The following is a 22,400-nucleotide window of genomic DNA, read 5'->3' as shown; positions in this document are numbered from 1 at the left end:
AAATGAATTTGAGGCTGGCAAAAGCCGCCAGGAAAGGCCGACGAAATTAGCTGATTATGCAACACTGTGATTCTGTCATAATACCACGTTTTGCGTTGCAGTAGCGTTGCCTACGAGTTCGAGTCATAAATGATTCATTTAATTCGGCACAATCAACCACTAAAACTAGAAATGATGCTGGAATCATTTTCAAATTAAAGTCAATGCAAAGAGGAAAGTTAAAGTTACCAAAAAATGGCGTCATGTAATGTCACTGAGCAAAGAAACGCACCAACCCCGTCTCATCGAAGTAGTCGTTGCTGCTATACCCTTTGGTCTTCAGATAATTAGGGACAAATAATCCTTTGGTTTGTGACGTCACAGTGACATATTTTTGTGTGATGTAAAACCCTGTCCTGACCTTTGACGTAACGTAATCTGTTTCTCCTATGTTTGAAATTTCTCCTATGTTTGAAACTATTTGATATCTGCAATACAAGGCGCCTTCTCCTATCCAAACAATGCATTTTTTCGACTCGAGTGCCTTGTATGATGTCAATTTTGCCACAGTGCAAAAGGTTTACGATTTTTGGTCGCCTCCAGTTTTCGTGCAGTTTTCTACATTGTTTAGTTGACGTATAGAACCGAAAAACTTTGGATATAAGTTGGTTGTAGTAGTTTTACGCAAAGTTGCCATGACCGCGTCATATGCATTTTAAGTGCTTGTGCAAAGATTACGTTGTACAGACGTTGTTATATACTGGTGGCGAACATTCAGTGACATCATGCACAATAACCACACTACACCTACTTCGTTGCTACAAAACACAGGCTTTAACTAATTCCTGCAAAGCGCGTGACATTAGGCTTCTCTAGGGTGGATATGGCTTTCGCCGTGCAAGACTTCAATTATACGTGATAATAATTATTTACAAAATCCTATTACATTACTAAAGAAATACCTTCAAGGGCGTTAACATTTGGAACTCGTGTTTGTACCGAGTTCCCCAGACGTTTCCTGTGCAACGTTGAAATGCGTGGAATTTATGTGGTATTTGGGTTGCACTAAACCACCCAACACGGGATGTACTATAGTACAGTATACTGATATGTAATACCCGCATTTTTAACAATTGGCACAAAAATAACAGCAGACATATCCCTTTTGTGGATACTCAAAGTACTGCGACCACGGCGGAAAGAATATTGTAAAATGCTGAGAAAACTGCGAAACCTTTCCAACGAGAGTTTAGAAGAGGAGTCGCCTGAAAAGTCAAATTCGTCGTCTAATTCCACACGTTTAAGAGTTTGGTCACAAATTATATTTGTTCGTCAAGCTTATTTTGCTATTTTCTTTGTTTTTTACCTGGTTGATGTAAAACTTTAACAAAAAAAATAAACATCTTGTAATGCATGACAATCACATAGTTATCACATTCCCATGTATAAAGTCTCGAACAAGTTTGCTGTCATGACATCTGTTGCTGTCGATGTGTCGTTCGACGTTTCTAAGTGTCCCACATGGGCACTGTTACCTGACAAATTGAGTTTGTAACAAAAGTATACGTCCCCTGCTGGTCTGTCGCCACCGGATTTACAGATATTGTGGCGAAATCTGCTTCAAAACCCATGATAAAACCTAATGTAACAGCCAGGAAATCCCGACAAGCCTTACAATAACTAAGAAAAGATTCGTTTAAAATAATAACAAAAATATTCCTTCCAGCATGAGCAACAAATCGTTCGCACAAAAACATACCAGGAACCACGTGATGTGTTTTACACAGGATCGAGTGTTGTGGAGTTGGGGGAGGTTCAAAAACAAACTACTGTGCAATGGGAGGCGGGATTGCGGTGGTCGGATCTTTAATTCTGACACCGATCGATTATTCGCCCGCGATGAAAATCCTCAACTTTGCAAACACCGGAAATACTGCGACACAAAAGACGGACTTCTTAATATTCCTATGTCCAAAGTATGCGATGGTTTCATCGATTGCAAGGATGAAAGTGACGAATATCCAGAACAAACCTGCACAAAGGAAGGAAGATTCTACTGTCCAACGTTAAATGGAGCCAAAGTAAAGTTATTTGTTGTCAACAAAACCACAAAAAAATTGAAACCTTAATTACAAGAGTTTGGAAAAAAATCACTTCGAAGCTGTATTTTAAGTATAAAAGGCAAATAGATATCGGTGTCTGTTATTCAGTATTGTTTGTCATAATGCCCTTTATTGAATCTTTCGCACACAGTTAACCACAAAGACGGTTTAAGTATTTCACAGACTTTTGCGACAGATTTCTGTCAACATATCGGATGTTTGTGACCTCACAATTAACTGCGATGATGAAAGTGACGAAATAAACTGCACAAATGACGGAAGGTTTTATTGCGAAACCAAAGATCCATTGTTCGTTAAGAAGGAGAAGGTAAACACATGTTAACAATATTTAAAGTTTTGTGTCCTGTGGCAAAGATGTTTTGATTCCGTGCATGTTACTATTGTGACCGAAATTAATTCAGCGTTTCCGAATTAGGACAAAAGTTATTGGGATGGAGGGTATGGAAGTTTCAGAACCGATTTAGGAAGACCTTTTCTCCGTTTTTTTTGGCGCCAAACTTTTAAAGTTGATCTTCGCGGAATTAAAATGTGCGATTCGGTCACAAAATAGGTCTGAATAAAGCCTTATGAATGTGTACTAACGCGGACCTCCAACCCCAACCATAGTAAACGCTCAGTTCATCCTGCACTAACGGCTAAACCGTCAAAACATATGTTGGGACCCAAACTACACAGGTGGCTACTTTTATAATTAAATAAACTGACGTCAAAGTAAAAAATTATATAGAAACACCCAATGTTAAAAGGACCAACACCAAACAACATTAATTTAATTACTACCCACTTCACAAATCATGTTTTTGACACCTAATCACAAAAGCACACCTCAACGTTTGCCACCAGATGAAAACTGCCAGTTTACAAATCAATTCTTTTTTTTTTGTCGCCAGCTTTCTGGCCAATTAGCGCGTCACACGCCTTCCACGTACACAAAACTACACATGCATCTTGCAGTACATATTTTTTGTCAAATTTCCTTAGTTTCGATGTTCGCAAATTATATGCAAGACAGTAATTTCGCAATGTGTTGTTTACGGACGCCAATATGACCAACTTAACTACAAAGTTTTCTTTAATTTACTCCACATAGAAATTCAATGGAGTTGGCGACTGCTCTGATTGGTCAGACGAGTGCCCAACAAATACAAAAGTGATCAACGAAAACATATTTTCATCACGATACGAGTTGATTGCGAACCCATTTCTACGAGCCATTGTGTGGATAATGGGGATGCTCGCCATTGCCGGAAATTTGGTAAATTAAACTATGTTTTGTCTAGGCGCAATAAGAACACGTGTTTACATATTGCTCCAATTTGTTTTGAGGTTGTCATGGTGATGGAAGGCAAAACGTTGGCGACGACACAATTACAATCTGCTGCATTTCGCACAAACCATCTGCTCGTTTTGAATCTGTCCGTTTCCGATCTACTCATGGGAGTTTATCTGATCATGCTGGGCGCCGCTGGTGTCAGATACACCGGATCTTATTGTGCCAATGACCTTATTTGGAGATCAAGCGGAAGTTGCACCACTATGGGGGTATTGGTTTTGCTTTCAAGCGAAACATCGGTGTTTACAATGGTTCTGTTGACCATATTCCGACTGTATGCTGTGAAAAACGTAAGTGAAACAATTTTATTTGGTTAAGCCAGCTATTGCCAACTTCGTTGAACAGGTGACGTCCCTTTCCAAAAGTTTATGACAACTTTCTATTATTTTTTTTTCTATTATAACCTATTTATTATCACTCTCACAGCTATCGCTGGAATCAAAGCCTGACATGAGAAACGAAAGTGAAACCAATATTATTAAAATTACGCAGTTTTGCCCAATTTGGGAACTATAGAGAAAGAGAAAACAATTTCCAGTCCGATGGGATTCTAGCTGACAACTACATTCCCCATCTTTCGATTTGCAATAACCACAGAGCTTGCAAACTTACTGTTTTTGATGAAAACACGTGAATGTTCCCCTTTGTTTCAGCCGTTCGATGCATCCATGATACCGGAATTGAAAACTGTCATCCTTTCCATTATCCTATCCTGGGCATTCTCGTTTACAATTGCTTTTATTCCACTCACAACTCAACTTCAACATTTGTTTGAAACCAAAGCTTGGATGAATGAGAATCCGTTTTTTGACAATGTTGCAGTCGACTTCTCAAGTAAGATATTGTCGTAGATGTCGGTGTTGAAACCAATTTTGAATTAAACTAGCTTTGCGTATACAGGCATGAATAACTTCATGGATCGATTTGTAACTTTCCAACACAACTTCACAAGCAACGATTCCCAAGTACTCAACACTGCCCTCATGCGAGTATATGATGTTAATTCCTGGATGGATTTTATGGATATTCTAGAGGATTACAATTACACTGAGTTATTTGATATTTCTGGATATTTGGGGTTCGTTTTTATTTGCGCAAAATCTTCAATTTTTTCGCCACAAAATTGTTTATGTGTAGATATTACAGCAGCAGCAGTGTTTGCATCAGCAAACTGTATGTAACGACCAACGACAAGGCATGGGGATATTCAATCGCTATTATTATTCTAAACTTCCTGGCCTTCATGTTCGTGGCAATTACGTACTTTTGGATTTACAAGAAGTCAACTGCCAGTGCCAGGCAAGTGAACGAGAGGCCACGAGATGGAAGGGCGGCAACACAAAACAAAGGTAAGCACATTCGTATTTGCTGACATATTATACCATTAATGCCGTTTGTTTCGGCAGAAATGCAAAAGAAAATCCTTCGACTGATAATTACCGATTTTCTCTGCTGGGTTCCAATTTCCATCATGGCATTTGTAAACATCGGTGGAGTCCCTATGCCTCCAGTGATGTACGCTGTGTCAGCAATTATCCTACTCCCCATCAACAGCTCTCTAAATCCCCTCATCTACTCCAACGCACCGAAACTACTTTATGATAGAGTCCGGGATGGCCTACGTGCCGTTTTCAGACCTCAACCACAGAAAGAGCAACAGGAAAATGTGGTTGTGGTTGCTAACCGAGAAAACTTACATGTGGTTGAAGCAGAAACCGATCTGTAAATAAACCTTGCATTCAGTTTGTGGAAAATGTGTTTGTTTGTTTTTTGACGTCACGCGTACCTTCTTTTTGTAGAATCCTATTTAGTTTGTGATGGAAAAGTAATCACAACATAAGATTGATATATCAAGTTTTAACTTTCCATTCAAAAATCTCACAAGTAGGACAAAGTAACATCTTTGACGACAGACCCAAACAAAAGAACAAAAATACGTGAATTTTGGTTGATGTACGCACTCAGTTTGCTTATTTTGCTTTTTGGTTGTATGTGGTGGTTCTTCCTTTTATGTATTGGACATTACAATGATGCGGGTGATTCCCCTTGATACAAGGGACTTCCCTACTACATTTTGTCTCTGGATCAACGCTTACTTGTAAATATGATGTTATGAGGTTGGAAACATTCCCTGCAACCAACTCATGGAATACAAACTATCGACAGATGAAAATATAATCTGCTACCTTCAAATATCACCAAAAAAAGTTCAAAAAAACACCCCCCCAAAACCCCCTCTCACACGCCTTGTACATAAACCTTGCCCTGTGTATTTTGTATATCATTGATAATTATATTTTAATGCAAAAAAAGATGTCGTAAAATTCTTAGCAGGACAAACTCTCTGTGTAAATAGCATCACAATTCACATTCCATCGTTAACATTGCATCAAATGTCCAGCAGCAATATTTTTGTTTAAAGTTTTTTTTTCTAACGATCAATTACTGTTTGGCATTCAATATCAACTGGTTCGTTCGCGGCTAATTTAAACTTCCACGAAAATTCAATCGTTTTGTTGAATGTTTGCTGATTGCGCATATTTTGTGCTACTTGTTGTTGTTATCAATAAACACAGTGTTGAGAGGGTAAAAGTGTGTGTATTCTTGAACTTGTAAATTCTGATGTGGTACAAGTTCCATCTACACTTCATGAGTTTGTTGAGAAATTCCTCCCCTGTTTGAGTTGGTTCTTGTTTGAATTGTCGTCATGGCGAAAATAAAACAGGTTCTTTCCTGTGTTTGATCGCTAAGCAACTGCACCCGTGTTTCGCCCTCAACACACCTCCTCGACAAGCCATGGTTACGTTCGACAAAAAAACGGGGATAATTGTTTGCGCTATATCAACGTTTCCTACCTCTTGTTGTCGCTTTACGTCATTTGTTATGAATGATTCAGCTTCAGTATACAGTGAAAAACACGCCTGTGGGCGATCGAGTGCGCCGAGCTGAACGACTAATATCTGTCGAAATGAGTTAATTTGTGGAATACTCTTGTGGAAAGGGTTGCCCTCTCTTCTCTTCGAACAAAAACATCGAAACAAGACAACCTACTGCCTTGCTCGCTCTCCGTTGTGAAGTTGGTTCAACAGAGATGTAAGAGCAGCGACTATACGTCATCCCGTTGCATGGCAACGAATGAGTCATCAACAAAACGTCTCCAAAACTGAGGAGGGCTGACTAACGATGTCCAATGTTCAACCGACCATCATGAAGTTCGCGACAGCAACGGAAAGTGGAGAACAAATGGCTGTAACAAAAATCTTTTCACAAGGATTACCTCTGAAACAAAGGTAGGTGGCATTCAGGACCAAACGAAGACATCTACAATGTGTGACAGCAACGAGCAACGTTTGTTCCAAAGTTAAGTCGTTTCGTAATCTTTCGGCTGCAACGTTCGCGGCCAACATTACCTGTACGTTGGTGAACAGGAAAACACATCGAATGAAACCATTACCTCTTCTTGCACACACAGCTCTTTTATCTGCGCAGCAAAACTTTTTGACAGTTTCCAAACTTGGCCACGTTCAGCAAGATTGTCTGTAATCATGTTTATCTCACATAGTTTTTCGGGTAATCTGTAAGTCCGGGATTCGCCGATTGTTTTAATATTCATCCAAACCCGAATATTGACCGAATCATTTTAATTTTGCACAAAAGTACTTGAACATAAACAATCAATATAAATGTCATGGGCACCGATAAAAACCACAAGGGTTATCCTGTCAAGAAGCCAACATTAAATTTGCCAGACTGGCAGGCGAGGAGCGCCGCGCACGAAGCTGTCAATCAACTTGCAACCATTGTTTCATCGTCATGATTATGGAAATATTTGAACGCTGAGCAGGAAATCAGTCGTCACGCTGTTGAAGAGGGAGACCGAGTGTTGAAACAAAAATCTGCGGGAAAGCGGAGCGGGAACTCCGCCAAGGGTTAAAATTAAATTTTGCACAAATTCTTCAACATTACGCTACATCCTTTTGAAGGGAAAAAGTCAACACAATACTCACCGACTGTTTAATCCGCGCGATTCTACCACCAACTCCTGTGGATATTTTCTTCATCTGACTTTAAATGTCTAAATTTGAGTCAGTAATGAATGCGTGCGATAAAGAATAGTGTTCTAACAATATAGTAATGGTTGGAGTTATTTAAGAAAAATCACTTGCAATGGAAATGTATTATTTACACTTGATTTTATATATTTCTATATTTCTTTTCATTTCTATTTCAACGACAGAGCTTTTAAATTATTGCTGCTCAGGTTGGGCTTGATAACCATCACTTTGAAACTGGTGCCAATGTTGCGAATCCAACACGGTTGTTGGCGATATCGAAAGTTGTGTAGTAATCTCATAAAAAAGACACCAAAAACCCTCAATGGACCACCTTCTGACATCATGTTAATGCTGCAAAACCTCAAGACCGACGCGAGGATTTACCCGATGACACATAGAACATGAACTACACACACCATATCAGCACCTTCCTTTATAAATAATGAAATCATCATTTTGTTCATAACTTTTCTTTTTGCAGTTTTGCTAAGGTTTCTGTCCAACGCCATTCAAGATGCTAAACATCAATCCACAGTGGACTTATTTCTGAGACAGAATTGTTGATGTATGGATATTTGTTGGACTTCCGTCTGTTTCGGCCAAGCGTGGCTGCCTGTTAGCAACTCTTGTTGCTTGTTTAAGGAATACGTGGATTAAATAGCGCACTTTGTCCTGAAATAAGCAATGTGAAAATTATTGACTCTTGTGCAAACGAACATGGTTAAATAAGTAACGTTTTGATTTAAGAACCTTGTCACCCATACGTTGATCTTGTCTGGCTTTACATGTAGGCGGTACATTTGTGTCATACGCCATCATGTTTGTCCATTACACAGTGAGTCAAAAAATATCAACACGTCATAAAATACGCCTATATGACTCACAGGCGGTATTGTTCAATCGCCTCCTATGTTTAAAAAAGTTATGTTATTAGTTCTCCGAAGTTTAGCAAACAATACAGCGGTGTTGTTCACTCGTTTAATTCACATTTTTAGTCACATTACAAAACAGAATGACAAAGGAAAACCGTTGATTGTAAATTAGCGTTTTGCTGGTAACTTTGGCAATCGCATATGAATCACGTTTTGCAATATTTGCTACTATTTAAGCTGCGAAAATATAACAAAAAGTTTCTTCTTGCCTACAATTGGTCACATAAAACAGAAAAAATATTGTCTCCAACCTTTTTTGTCTACAGTCACAAGTACAATAGATATATTTAAATTTATTAGTTTCATGTGCCAAATGAGTTGCTTTAGGACAGTGATATTCAACCGGTGTTCCGCGGAACACCAGTGTTCCCTGAAAGATCGTCAGGTGTTCCGCAAGAAATTTATTAGTTTCACTGATATTCCGTGGAACACGGGTCAGAAATCACCTGTTTATCACGAGGGGCGTAAATAGCTTTATGAAAGTAATCAATGTATTTGTGCGAGCCTGATGCTGGTGAAGTATAATGCTGCAATACTTCCAACAGTTAGGTGTTCCGCAAGATTATTTCAATAAAAAAAGTCCTCCGTGGCTCATAAAGGTTGAAAAATACTGCTTTAGGAAATATCTGCATGACAGGGAAGTTTAAAGCATGCCGCCATGACTCATTAAAGAACAAGAAAATAACGAATGACCTGAGAAGAAGAGGAAGAAATTTATCGATGACCGAAATAATTTTTGCAAAAATTTGAGGGAAAACTTTAAAATTCAAATGTTGCTCAGAACCCCAAAGGTGGAAGTGGGATGAATTTTGGGCGGTCTGTAAACGAATAAAAGCACACAAAAATTTGCCGCAAAATTATGTTTGTTTCTGTTTACTTTTTTTATGGAATTACAAATATATTTGTGATTCTGGTATTTTAACAAATATACAATTTAGTTTGTCAGAAAAGCTTTCGTCAAATTTAACACAGGGGTACATGACCACAAAACGTTGGGATTCACCAATCTTAACTGTGACTTCCAACAACATGTAGATAATAAACAAATGGCGAAGAGTTCTAAATTACACCCATGCTATGACCAGTCAGTTTCACATTTTCTGATGGTTATGTACAGCAACTACTGATCTCTATTAATTAATGCAAAAAATGCTTGAATCAACACAGTGTTAAAAAAATTTGAAAGGTTTTTTTTATTAAGTCGTAACCAGTCTACTAAAATAAAAAAAAAACAGTCACTACTGGGATTAAAAAGCCACAAATACAAACAAACACACCGAACTACAACCTGAAAATCAATAACAATAAAATGAGACAAGCATGCAGACATTCAAACAAACAAATGACTATAAACAAACCAAGTAATAGCAAATGAACAACTATTAGCAAAAAAAGTTGATAATGTATCACAGCAATTCTGTTCTCTCTATATAAACCATTAAAACTCACAAATGGCTTGGACAGATGAACAGATGCCATTGTACACGTTGCCTGTTTGAATAAAGGTTCTCAACCTAGTAGTTCAAAGTATCTCTCTGAACTTAAAGCAAAACACAAACCAGCCAGCTCCACAACAAATTTTGTCTGGTGAGAACGGCATAGGTTTCTGCGCGAAAAGACAACCAACCCAACATTCATGATCTGCAATTTCAGAAAGGAAAATTTAACAACATTAACACCAACAAACCTGGTGTTTGTGATGATAGGCATTTTAGCTTTGGCTGTTCAGAGTCATTTACTCCATTCCCAATGTCCGTTGTTGGTTAATCTTCGAATACAATCTTAATTCACAAGAAATCATCCAATTTGCTACCAATGTGTTGGAAAGTGCTCATACCTAACAAAACATTTGTGGTCAACGTACGCAACCTTCTAGATACAAACTTGCTTACATATATACTGCTATTTTGCTTACATATGGGAAGAATTATTTATCATGATATTCAGAAACCCGTACAAGTCGAATTTGTCTGCAGTTAACTACCGGACTCAGAAGACAAAGTCGACACATTGGTCATGTTACAGAAGATGAGATCAAAGAAGGTTGCATTGAAAACTTCATGGCAGTTCTATGTTAATCAGCTGATGACGCAAAACACATGCATTCTTTACAAGCAATTCCTGCTTTTATCCGCAGAACTCAACGTAGAAAGATAGGCAGAAAAATGAACATCCGGTTAACAAACCACCAGAGAGTGTTAACAAACCACCAGAGAGTGTTAACATACCACCAGGGAGTGTTAACATACCACCAGAGAGTGTTAACATACCACCAGGGAGTTTTGTTAAGAAAAAGAAAATCGTTCTTTACTACGAGGACATCGTGGTCAATGCAATCTTCAACGTGAGAAAGATGGTTGAATTCCTTCCAAATCTCGCACTTTCCCGGAAAACCTGAAAGATCGACTCGCCTGTCTCCGCTTGGAACTCGCAGGTTTTGCCAAACGAAAGCCATGCCTGTGATGATTTGAAATTTATTCCCCAGACGCACGGGAAGTAATCAATAAGAACATAATACTGTATTCACAGAAATAGGATGCCTATGGCGCAGCTTGGATACCATTTGTGTATAACCTCACAATTTCCATTTGGAAGAAGACCTTGGTGTTTGTATTTTGAGTGAACATTATCCCAGCGTTTTTTTATTACGTCATCTATATAATAAAATTTGCAAAGCATTTGGAAGTAAAAAACCCTGTGTGTATGGACTAATTCTGTTCATGGAAAGTGGTTGCTATAAACTACGTCATTTCTACAACTTTGCAAAAATATGATATATTTATCAGGTATTTAAATGGAGACTCATAATAAGTACTTGGGTTAATAAAATACAAGCAGAAAATGTTTTGTGGAATATTGCAGTATATTCATACAAGCGCTCAAACACGTCTGTTCTGCAACATTTTAACAAACACTTGTCACCGTTATTTATTATTGCATGTGCTATCAATGTAGGCCCGACTTCAAATATTATTGTGGGCAGTGGACAAGTTTGCTTTTGAGAAAAGTTGATTTGCTTCTGTCGCAATTATCTGTAAAAGCAGATAATCGGTAGTTGCAATAAAAACCTGTGCCACAAACGTGAACATTAAAACCATTAGGCTAAAGCGTTACACAGCTTTATTCTGTTGCAAAGTTAAGAAAGAATCAACGAGTCTACGCAACAGCAGCAAAAGAGAAACGCGGCGAAAAAGGCAATTAATCCGCTTCGCTAAAATGCGGTAATGTGAGCGCTACATAACCCCCCGCCAGAAGCGGACAACAAAATTTACAAACAAAAACGGGCAGGAGGGCGAGTAATGCGACCAGAGCGCGTGCATTGAATAGAGTCTGGTGATAATGTTGGTTGCCCGTTGGATGGAACTCGACCCTGTTTGCAAGGCCTTCCTCGACGCGGTGGTTGAGCCGTTTGGACCGGTTGTGTCAGGTCGACGTGGGCAGGTTTTAAACGGTCAACAGAAACTGTCTGTTGGCGTCCACCGAAGTCCAGCGTGAAACTTTTGTGTGTTCTTGCTATGACTCGGTATGGCCCATCATACGGAGGTGTCAAAGGCGGGCGATGTTTGTCTGTGCGCAAGAATACATAAGCGCTAGTGTCCAATGACTTTGGAACATTTTCATGCGGATGTGAGTGACGCGACATTGGTGTAGGCAGGAACCTGCAAACAGCCGACCGCAAAGCGGGCAAAAGTTGACGCGGGGACGGTTCAGTGGGTGTTGAACCAATGAAATCGCCAGGTACAGTCAACGGTGAACCGTAAACGAGCTCAGCAGACGATGTCCCGAGATCTTCTTTTGGAGCGGTGCGGATTCCAAGCATAACCCAGGGCAGAGCGTCCATCCAATTGCTGTCGGTGAGCCGAGCCATAAGGGCACTCTTCAAGTGGCGATGGAAACGTTCGACCAGACCATTTGATTGGGCATGATAAGCCGTCGTGCGATGAAGCTTGACACCAAGAAACCTATTGAAAGATGTCCATAAATCAGACGTGAATTGTGGACCACGGTCGGAGGAAATGTCCAAAGGTACACCAAAACGCGACACCCAGTGGTAAACAAATGCCCTAGCACACGTTGGCGTGGTAGCATCAGGAAGAGGCACAGCTTCTGGCCATCTCGTAAAGCGGTCGACCATTGTAAACAAATAGGTATTGCCCTGTGAAGACGGAAGTGGACCGACTATGTCCACATTAACATGAGCAAAACGAGCCCGTGGAGGCGGGTAGTTTTCGAGCGGTGAACGTACATGTTGTTGTATTTTCGATTTTTGACATTGTATGCGCAGTTGCGGGTCCATAATCCAACCTGTTGTTTCATCCCATGCCACACGAATTTGGAAGCAACTAGCTGGCGGGTGGCTCGAATAGATGGGTGCGACAAACCATGCACAATTTCAAAAATTTTACGCTGCCAAGACTTGGGTACAATGGGGCGTGGGACGTTTTTAGAGACATCACAGAGTATGGTGTTCTCGGAAATACCATACTGTATGTCTTGCAACTTGACATTGGTCACAGCCGTGCGGTATGCTTGAACTTCCGGATCAAGCTGCGCGGTTGCTAAAGCGGAGTAATCCAAGTCCAAAGGAAATTCAATGGAGTCGATGGAGGCGCGGGATAGAGCATCTGCGACCTGATTTTGCTTTCCTTTGATGTATCGCACATCGGTAGTGAACTCGGAAATGGCGGTCAAGTGACGTTGTTGTCGCGGAGACCAAGGTTGGGAAACTTTTGTGAAGGCAAAAATCAACGGTTTGTGGTCAGTGTAAGCCGCAAAACAGCGACCTTCCAGAAAGTAGCGAAAATGTCTGATGGACAAATGCAAAGCGAGAAGTTCTCTGTCAAATGCACTATACTTTACTTCTGGTGGTCGAAGACGTTTACTGAAAAATGCTAACGGTCGCCAGACACCATCAATGAATTGCTGCAACACTGCTCCAACCGATGTTTGTGACGCGTCAGTAGTGAGGGCAGTTGGCGCTTGAGGCAGAGGGTGGTGTAAAAGCGTCGCGCGCACAAGTGCTGCCTTCGCTTTTTCAAACGCTGAAGTCAGTCGATTGCTCCAGACGAGTTGTGTTGCTTTGCCCGAAAACGCTTCATAGATTGGGGACATGATGCGTGCTGCGTTTGGTATGAACCTGTGGTAGAAATTTATCATACCCGCGAATTCCTGAAGGCCCTTGATGGTTGTAGGACGAGGAAACTAACTGCTGGGTTGCTTTCACTTTGTGAGGCAACGGACACGCACCATGCATATTGACTCTGTGACCGAGGAAATCAATTTGGTCAACGCCAAACTGGCATTTGGCTACGTTGATGACCAGACCATGATCTGCCAACCGTGCAAAAAGTCGTTTTAAATGGTTGTAGTGATCAGCAGGTGTTTTGCAGGCTACTAAGATGTCATCGAGGTACACAAAATCAAGAGACCGACAAACTGTGCCCATTAAACGTTGAAATGTTTGGGCGGCATTTTTTAACCCAAATGGCATGCGCAGAAATTCAAAAAGACCGAAAGGTGTAATTACCGCCGTTTTGGCAACATCCGCGGGGGCAACTGAAACTTGGTGGTAGCCACGCACAAGGTCGATTTTGGAAAAAATGGTAGATCCTGCCAAACTTGCGGAAAAGTCCTGAATGTGAGGAATAGAATAACGATCTGGCAGAGTAGCAGCATTTGATCGCCTGTAATCTCCACACGGCCTCCAACCGCCTGTAGATTTTGGAACCATGTGTAGTGGCGAAGCCCAGGGGCTGGACGAGCGTCTGACAATCCCCATTTTTAACATATTGGCGAACTCATTTCTTGCCAATGTGAGTTTCTCAGGAGGAAGGCGCCGAGCACGCGCGTGAACTGGAGGTCCACTTATTGTTATGAAATGCTGCACTCCGTGCCTGGGGAGCAATTCAGAGAAGTGAGGCGCTGTAACTGCGGGAAATGCGGCCAGCAAACGCGCGTAATCGCACTTGTCTGAGGTGAGAACATTTATGCGTTGAAATAAAGATCCGGCTTTTCGAATAGGAAAACTTGCAAACGTTTGTGCGCTGACCAAACGCTGTCGTTGAAGATCAACTAACAAAGAATGTGCTCTCAAGAAGTCGGCGCCGAGCAATGGCTTGGAGACATCCGCCAAAACAAAATTCCATTTAAACTTCCCAGCGGGCAAATTAAGCGAGATCAGACGTGAGCCGTACGTCCGAATACTGCTGCCATTCGCAGCCACAAGGGTTTTGCCGGGCCTGTTCGTGTGGCGCTCAAAGCGAGTCGGTGGAAAAACGCTGATTTCTGCCCCCGTGTCGACAAGAAAATTACGCCCAGATATGCGGTCTATTAAAAAAAAGAGGCTGCTCGTTTTGCCGGCCGTCGCAGCCGCTAAAGACGGTCGGCTTGCTCGTTTCCCCGAAACGCATATGGAGGACAACACTGACGTGCGTTTTTACCGAAACGACGGTGGTAAAAGCATAATGTTTGAGCGTTTCTTACTTGTTGTGGTGTAGTAGTACTGAACTTCGAGCGTCGCACCTTTAACACCGCGTATTCCTCGTCTTTTCTACTAGCCAAGAGCAGAGCATCCGCCTGTTGCGCTAAAACGCGAGCACAAGGAAAATCCTTTCCAGCCAAACCCGTGCGTACGGCAGCGGGCATCTTCTCCAGGAATAATTCTTTGAACAAAAACAAGGTTCCTCACTCCCAAGCAACGCCAGCATTTCGTCCATTAGGGCAGTTGGCAGCCGGTCACCCAAAGTTGGCATGTGGAGTAATTGTTGAGCTCTTTGTGACGGTGTTAAAGTAAAAGTAGTCAGCAATCGCTCCTTAATTGCTGCATACTTGTCTTCATGCGGCGGTTGTTCAAGTAAATCAATCAAACGACTTGCTTTGTTCTGATCGAGAGCTGACACAATGTAAAAGTACTTGGTTTCGTCAGCTGTCACTTTCTTCAAAGCAAATTGAGCTTGCTGGAACCAAACACGTGGCTGCGACATCCAAAATGTGGGGAGTTTAATAGCCACAGCGTTCTGATCACTACCATCCATCTTAACTTGAAATTTATGTCAAGAAATATACGTTTCTGACTCGTCGGGGTCACCACTAAGGCGTTACACAGCTTTATTCTGTTGCAAAGTTAAGAAAGAATCAACGAGTCTACGCAACAGCAGCAAAAGAGAAACGCGGCGAAAAAGGCAATTAATCCGCTTCGCTAAAATGCGGTAATGTGAGCGCTACAAGGCCACCATGTTTGCTGGGAACATATCTGCATATGTTAAAGAGCCTGTAACTTTAAATCACTGTAAATTAAAAAAAACCTCATGGACCGTTTACAAAAAGACGAAAATCTTGAAGAGCGAACGCTACTGTCTCGCGAGGACATTGCAGAAGGGCTTAATTTGTGCTTAAACGCGACCTACTTCTCTTTTTGAGGGATTTCTGACCAACAGGTATTTGGGACGGCGATGGGTTCCCCGTCTCCGTTGTGATTGCCAATGTGGCAATGGAGACGATTGAAAATAGGGCGCTTGCAACATTTGCACATCTTCCTCGTTTTTGGAGGCCTTGAGTTGATGATACGTTTTGCATTATTGATGTATCGGTCCTCCATTCCTTCCTTGCCCACCAGAACGGCATTGGCGATTCTATAAAGTTTACTCTAGAGCAGTGGTTCTCAAACTGTGGTACGCGTACCACTAGTGGTACGCGAGAGCTTTTCAAGTGGTACGCGATTTAGTCTACTCTATACAATTTGCCGCACTTTGCAGAAGCCAAAGCCGCTGCAAATACATGATGTCGGTTTTCTTTATTGTGTATTTGTGACGCAATAGTATCAACGTGAAATTGTTGCACTGTTGAAGTAATTCTGACATCGTGTATTCAACTGTGCAACAATTTCACGTTGATACTATTGCGTCACAAATGCACAATAAAGAAATCCAAGCAACTGGTGATATTGGCTAAATTGTTATTCATTGGTGTTATGTCATAACAGTTATGGTATAGTAATACGGTGGTACGCAGTGTATTAAAAAAACAAATGAGCGGTACGTGATTGGCAAAAGTTTGAGAAACACTGTTCTAGAGGAAGAAATTGATAAGAAACTACCATTCTTCGATGTGGAAGTGTACCGAAACGTGGACGGCAAAATCGGCGCTCGCGTCTACCGTAAGCCGATTCACGCAAACCGCTACCTTTCTTTCTAGTCCGCGCATCCATTACAACACAAAAAGGCGGTTGTGAAGTCCCTTATAGCAAGAGCTGATGTTTTGGTCTCAAGCGAAGAAGATCATGACGAAGAGATCAATATCATTCGACACGAGCTGCGGGAAAACTCGTACCCCTCGTGGATATCACGTAGAAGGTCGGGCGTCACATCAAATGACCCGACGCCAACCTTCGGTTCGGTGGTTCTTTCCTATGTCTCCACACTCACCGAGATTTTACAGCGGATGCTGACCGATTATGACATTAGGGTCTACATTAGGCCCCACACAACATTCCGTAGATTATTGTCGCACCTCATTACTACGGAAGCACCGTAACCAAAATGAGTGGTTTACTCACTTCCATGTGGAGAGTGCAAGGGGGTCTACTACAGGGATACCGGAAGAGCCCTGAAAACCAGAATTGAGGAGCACCGCCGCGACGTTGCATCAAAAGTCGCAAGGAAGACAGCGTTGGCCAAGCATGCTGCCTTAAAAGGTCATCGGATTGCCTTCGACAAGGACAAGGTTCTTGAAAGGGAGGTGGATCATACAAAGCGCCTTTTTCTCGAAGCGATCCATATCCACAAGAACAATCGCTGTGTTAATGATAGGAAACAGTGCGTATATTTCCTGGTGCTTTACAACAACTTGCTGTAACTGTTGTTTCCAGCCCTTTTTATAACATCACGTGATATCATCAGGGGTGTTAGCGTTATTTTTTCGTGTTACGTTTTCTTGGTGTTGGTTGTGTGCTGAACCATTAGCCTATGAAAGCTTAGCTGGATAGCAAGCGAAGCGTCGGTGAATATGAGTTACGGTTTTACGTGAAAAACGAACTATTGAAATATAATATGCCTGGCAGGAACAGCAACATTATCTTTGTAGTTTATACCGGTGTTCACACCACAGGGCGCGCTATTGCCAATGGCGCGCAGGTTAATTTTGACCGAAAATTTGGAAACTATATTGCAAGCGTCGTCCGTAATTAAACATTGTTTTGAATCCAACAATCTTATGTTTTAGATCATCAAAGGAATAATGGCAAGTTATTTCAATAATTTGGCCCGTTCGACCACTTCCTGGCTGTTCCTCTATTGCAAATTAACTTGAAACATCCGTTTAATTGTCTAATTTGAGTCAGTAGTTGATGCGTGCGTCTCAACATGCAAATATTACAGCACTCTAGTATACGAACGAGGTGGGCCTCGCATAAAGATATTCGTATTTTTAACATGACGACATATAAAACGTATTATGATGAAGAATAGCGTTCTAACAATATAGTAATGGTTGGAGTTATTTAATGCAGCCTACATATATGCAGTCGTTTGACACAACGACGTTTTATTCCGCCATCAGGTTGTTGACCGCACGTGGTCATTAAAAAGAAATGTTAGATCCGATGGCCGTCAAATAATTTGATTGGTTTTTACCAGCGTGCATTGAGTTAAACATATGTTCATTGACATTGCAAGCGATTTGTTTAATCCAGTGTTTCTCAAACTTTTTTTAAGTACCGCCCTTTAAACACATTAGTCATTTAACAACGCCCAACAGAACAGACAAAAAACATAACGAATTTATTTGTTGCTTGTCAATTAATGCGATGGGTGAGGTTGGTGGAATGACACCAATTTCGTCTGATTTCTAATATTTGAATACCAAACTCTAGTTAACAACAAGTAAACCTTACCACCGAAAATTCTCATTTTGACTTCTAGTTCAGCATGCGAGAAAAGCCCTTTTTGCATTAGCATAAATTATACAAAGATTGGACTGAATCATTTGGGCCAGTGATTCCCAACCTTTTTGTGGTTGCGTACCACTTGGAGGTAAAACAATTTCGTCGTGTACCACCTAGTTGAGTGTTACAAAGTAACATAGGGGATGAACTATCCGAAATTTTGAAATCAGTTACGATTTATTAAATTCGAACTATATTCGCAAATTACGGAAAGGTGCTCACGTACCACCTGGAATGCGGTCGCGTACTACTAGTTGTACACGTACCACCGGTTGGGAAACACTGACTTACGCTATAAGAGAAAATTTGCCCTGTCACAAAGCGCACATTTATTTCCTAGCGCCCCCCAATCGCCCATTTGGTCTCCAGCGCCCCCCGTACGATTGGGCCTATTTTGGGAGCCACTTGTTTAATCAAATATACACAATATCTTGCACGATTACATTTTTACCTGAATCATGAAAGTTGCAGCATCACTAAATATTCACAAATCCCATCATTTTTTTTTCGCGCTAACTACGCTGTTGAACAACAAATATGAACACAAAATATCATGGGTCGATGAAACCATTGATGGAATAAATCCAAATTGTCCCAGACGAAGTCCAAGTTTAGCCCGAAGGGTAACAAACATAACTTGTGACCCCAAGTTCAGTCCCATTTACTTGAAGTAAGAAGTTTCTTATTTGTGAGGCAGAGTTGCGTTCGTAAGTAAGCAAAACACAATTACGCCGTGAATAAATATTGCGTCACGTGATATTAGTTTGTAGAAAGACAATCGTATGGAAGCCGCGCAATGCCCGACCGTGTGGCCCTTGTGCCCTTGTCTCGTGTTGGGACAATAGGAAGTGCAAAGAAAAAACAAATATCGTCATAATGAATAGGAACGGTAATAGGAACAATGCAGAATATCCATGTCATTTGCGTAACAATGCCTGTCTATATTTAATCGCTGGCGATGTTTAGTACGAAAGCAAATCTAAGGACGATAGTAAGGTTGCATGAATATAGACTGGACATCATACATAACAATATACATTGATATTTACCTAGGGAAAATTTTTTCGTTGGAGTTGGATATTTTGCTGTGATCTAGGCTAGCTTATTTGCCAACAACTTTTTCAACCTTATACAGGTATGCGTAGATTGGTTGTTACGAATCCACGTCAACAAACATTATATCAGATAAAGTCGTTTAATTCTGGCTACTTTGCGAGGATTTCTTAAACTGTAACAACTCAAAACATTTTGTGTTGCTGCAAAAGTCGTTGGTTGATCAGAGGGAGAATTTGAGACGGATCAGGGAAGGGTCCGACAGACTAAAAATGGGAGCAAGGTTTGTGAGCTATTTAAATTCTATACATGGTGAAATATAACCACATTTTTGTCGGAAAAACAATAAATATGCATAATTTTTGGCGAGGGATAATAATGAACATAAATATCTACCCCGTCTAAGCGTGCACGTTTAAATTTTAATTTGTTATTTCTATGCAAGTCTTAGCATGGTTGGGGCTACGGTTTATAGAGTAAGGTTAAACTCGGTCTGGTCTGTAAAGTTAACAGGTGTTATGAACTTACACGGTGTCTCACGCTTCTCCAGGCGCATTGTGAGCCCGGGACGAAATATTGGTTCCTTAATATCTCACAAAAATTATGCCTGGTCATAATCTGACATCTGGTTATAAACGGTCGCTTACAATATTTGCCCGCTTTTTGTAAGCGATGGAATCCCGACGGATCGGCTGGAGTAAACTAAACGTGGTTTAAAGTATTTATATCAGACATATGGTTGAACCAGTGTTGAGAATAAACTTTTGTTTTCCAAAAATGACAATAAACCCCTTTGAATATGCTTTATCAAAAAACACGAATGGTTCCGTGGGCTGTCAAGATTTGGCGAAAACTACTGAATATTTATTCTAAGCGTTTGGGCAACAAGCGGATGAGAATAAAAACAAACAGAAAAAAGTGACGACAGTTTACATAAAAAGCCATTGAAATTTTGGAGATTACATGTTAACTTAAATAACGTTGCAGTGTTCCTTGGACATAAAGTTTGTAAAACTCCACAAAAATTCACGATGACGTCATTCCCCTGAATAAGAGAAATATATTATTGCAAGATATAAACTCTTTGTGTTTTTGTCAGGTATTGGTTGAAGGAAGTTGGAATCCTGCTCTCCTTCATCACATTTGCTTCAGCACGGTATACACGTGGCGAAAGTAAGTATTTTGTCACAAATCAAAAACTCTAAATTAATTTAATATATTGGTTAGTTTTGCAGATTTTAATGGATTTCAAATCGATTTACGTTCATGTGTTTTGTGCAGATTTCACTTGCGATGATGGGAGGGAGGTGGGGGCTGCGTGGTTTTGTAATGGTGTATATGGCAGTTGCAGGGACAGAAGTGATGAGAAACCGGCCAATTTTTCCACTTATCCTGAAAACCCAACCAGTCCTTACATGAGGTGAAAGCACTTAAATATGTTCCCTACATTCGTTGTATTAGTGGTGACCAACCAATAGACGATGTTATCAGGGTTTGACTTCTATTAAAATAACCAATTTTGAACAGTTTATAATAAAGTCGGGTCAAATAAGAAAGTTTCAAAACCCCACGCGTTTAGAAGTGTTTTCAATATTTGAAGGGAATTATTGATTGCGAAACACTCACATGTAACAATAATGTTGTTGAGGTAAGAAGTGGCCAGTGGGTGGCGCAAAGAGTGAATCTAAGATAAGTAGAGGTTGATATCAGGGGTGGCCAACACGTCGATCGCATCACAGTTTGCGTAGACTTTACAAAATTTCAAATAAACGTAATCGTCAATCTTTTTGCAAAATTTACCAAGAAAACTAAAAGTTTTATGTTCGCCTGTTTCACACATTGTTTTTAAATTGAGCATTGTTACCAAACACGTGGCAATGTTACGCAACACGTGGCATTGTTACGTAAAACGTGGCATTAAGACCATACATGTGGAATTGTTTGGTAACAAAAAGAAGCAACACTATGTGCCTTTATTATCAGTTTTAGGTTACCTCAGCAAAAACATTTTAGGCGCAAAACGAAAGATAAAATATTTTTGATATTGTAGGTGGTATAAATACGTTACAATCATAATGCATTTAGTGTATTCCCACTAGCAAGTTTCATGTTAAAGATTTTTATCAGGCGTTGCTGATCTTATACACAAGCAAAGCGGAGCCAATAATATGAATGCTGTGAGCTGCAGACAGATGGCCACTGTGTATTTTTGTATTCTGGAAAACTAATCCGCCACAACGAATATCACACAAAAATTTACACAAAGCAATGGAAACAGAAATAAAATAAACGATGGCAAAAAAAGAGAAAAAGGTATTAAAAGAAAAATGTGGGAGAAGAGAAAAGAGAATAAGAGAAAAAAAACGTCAGAAAAAGTAAACTATGTTAAACGTGAATAGCAAAAAAAACAAATTACGTAATGGTACAGGATTAAGTTTTGTTGATGTAAGAATGGGGTGGAGAGAAGGTTAATTAATTTATATTGATAGAATGTTTGACATCGGCCAGGACGCCTTCAGGAAAGGTGTTGTCCCAGTTCCGCTGGATTACGAACTTGAAGTTTATGGACTGTTTAAGGGATTGGATGAGGTGTTGGGGGGTCTTGTTCAAAGGGCGAAGGTCACTGCGGATTTAGTTACGAGTTTTCGAAATGGAATGGCAACAAAGAGGTGTTCAGAAGGGCTGTAAGGGTTGTGGCGTAGGTTGTGTTAGGTTGTGGGAGTTTGGGAAAGTTTAGGTGTGCAGCGGTGTCAAAGAAGGTGGTGTTCATATTTAGAAGTGCGTGTTTCTAATTCGAAGGTCGAGTAATTTAGGGAATTTCAAGGTTGTATTCAATGACGGATAGTTGGGGTGTTGTGGGGGTTTCCAGTTTATGCGGGGTTTGTAATATTGTTTTAAAAGAAGAGAGAGGTGAGAGGTCAGCAAAGAGGGGGATGTTGACCATCTCGTAACAACCAATGCCTGCAGAGGCACCGAGTTTAAGAG

The 22,400-nt window shown here is 40.6% G+C and overlaps 1 protein-coding gene across 1 annotated transcript in view; it reads left to right on the top strand.

Annotated features, from left to right (window-relative positions):
- LOC145895916 (uncharacterized) overlaps positions 1-22,400 on the top strand; it is a 146,940-nt gene that overhangs the window by 49,103 nt on the left and 75,437 nt on the right. Inside the window, exon 6 of the mRNA XM_082984692.1 lies at positions 6,726-6,729. Within this exon, the coding sequence (XP_082840818.1) occupies positions 6,726-6,729 (4 nt within the window). The remainder of the gene's footprint in view (positions 1-6,725; positions 6,730-22,400) is intronic.

Source organism: Ascidia mentula, chromosome 3 (genome assembly GCF_947561715.1).
Source record: "Ascidia mentula chromosome 3, kaAscMent1.1, whole genome shotgun sequence".
NCBI lineage: Eukaryota > Metazoa > Chordata > Ascidiacea > Phlebobranchia > Ascidiidae > Ascidia > Ascidia mentula.
This window is presented reverse-complemented; position numbering and strand designations above follow the sequence as displayed.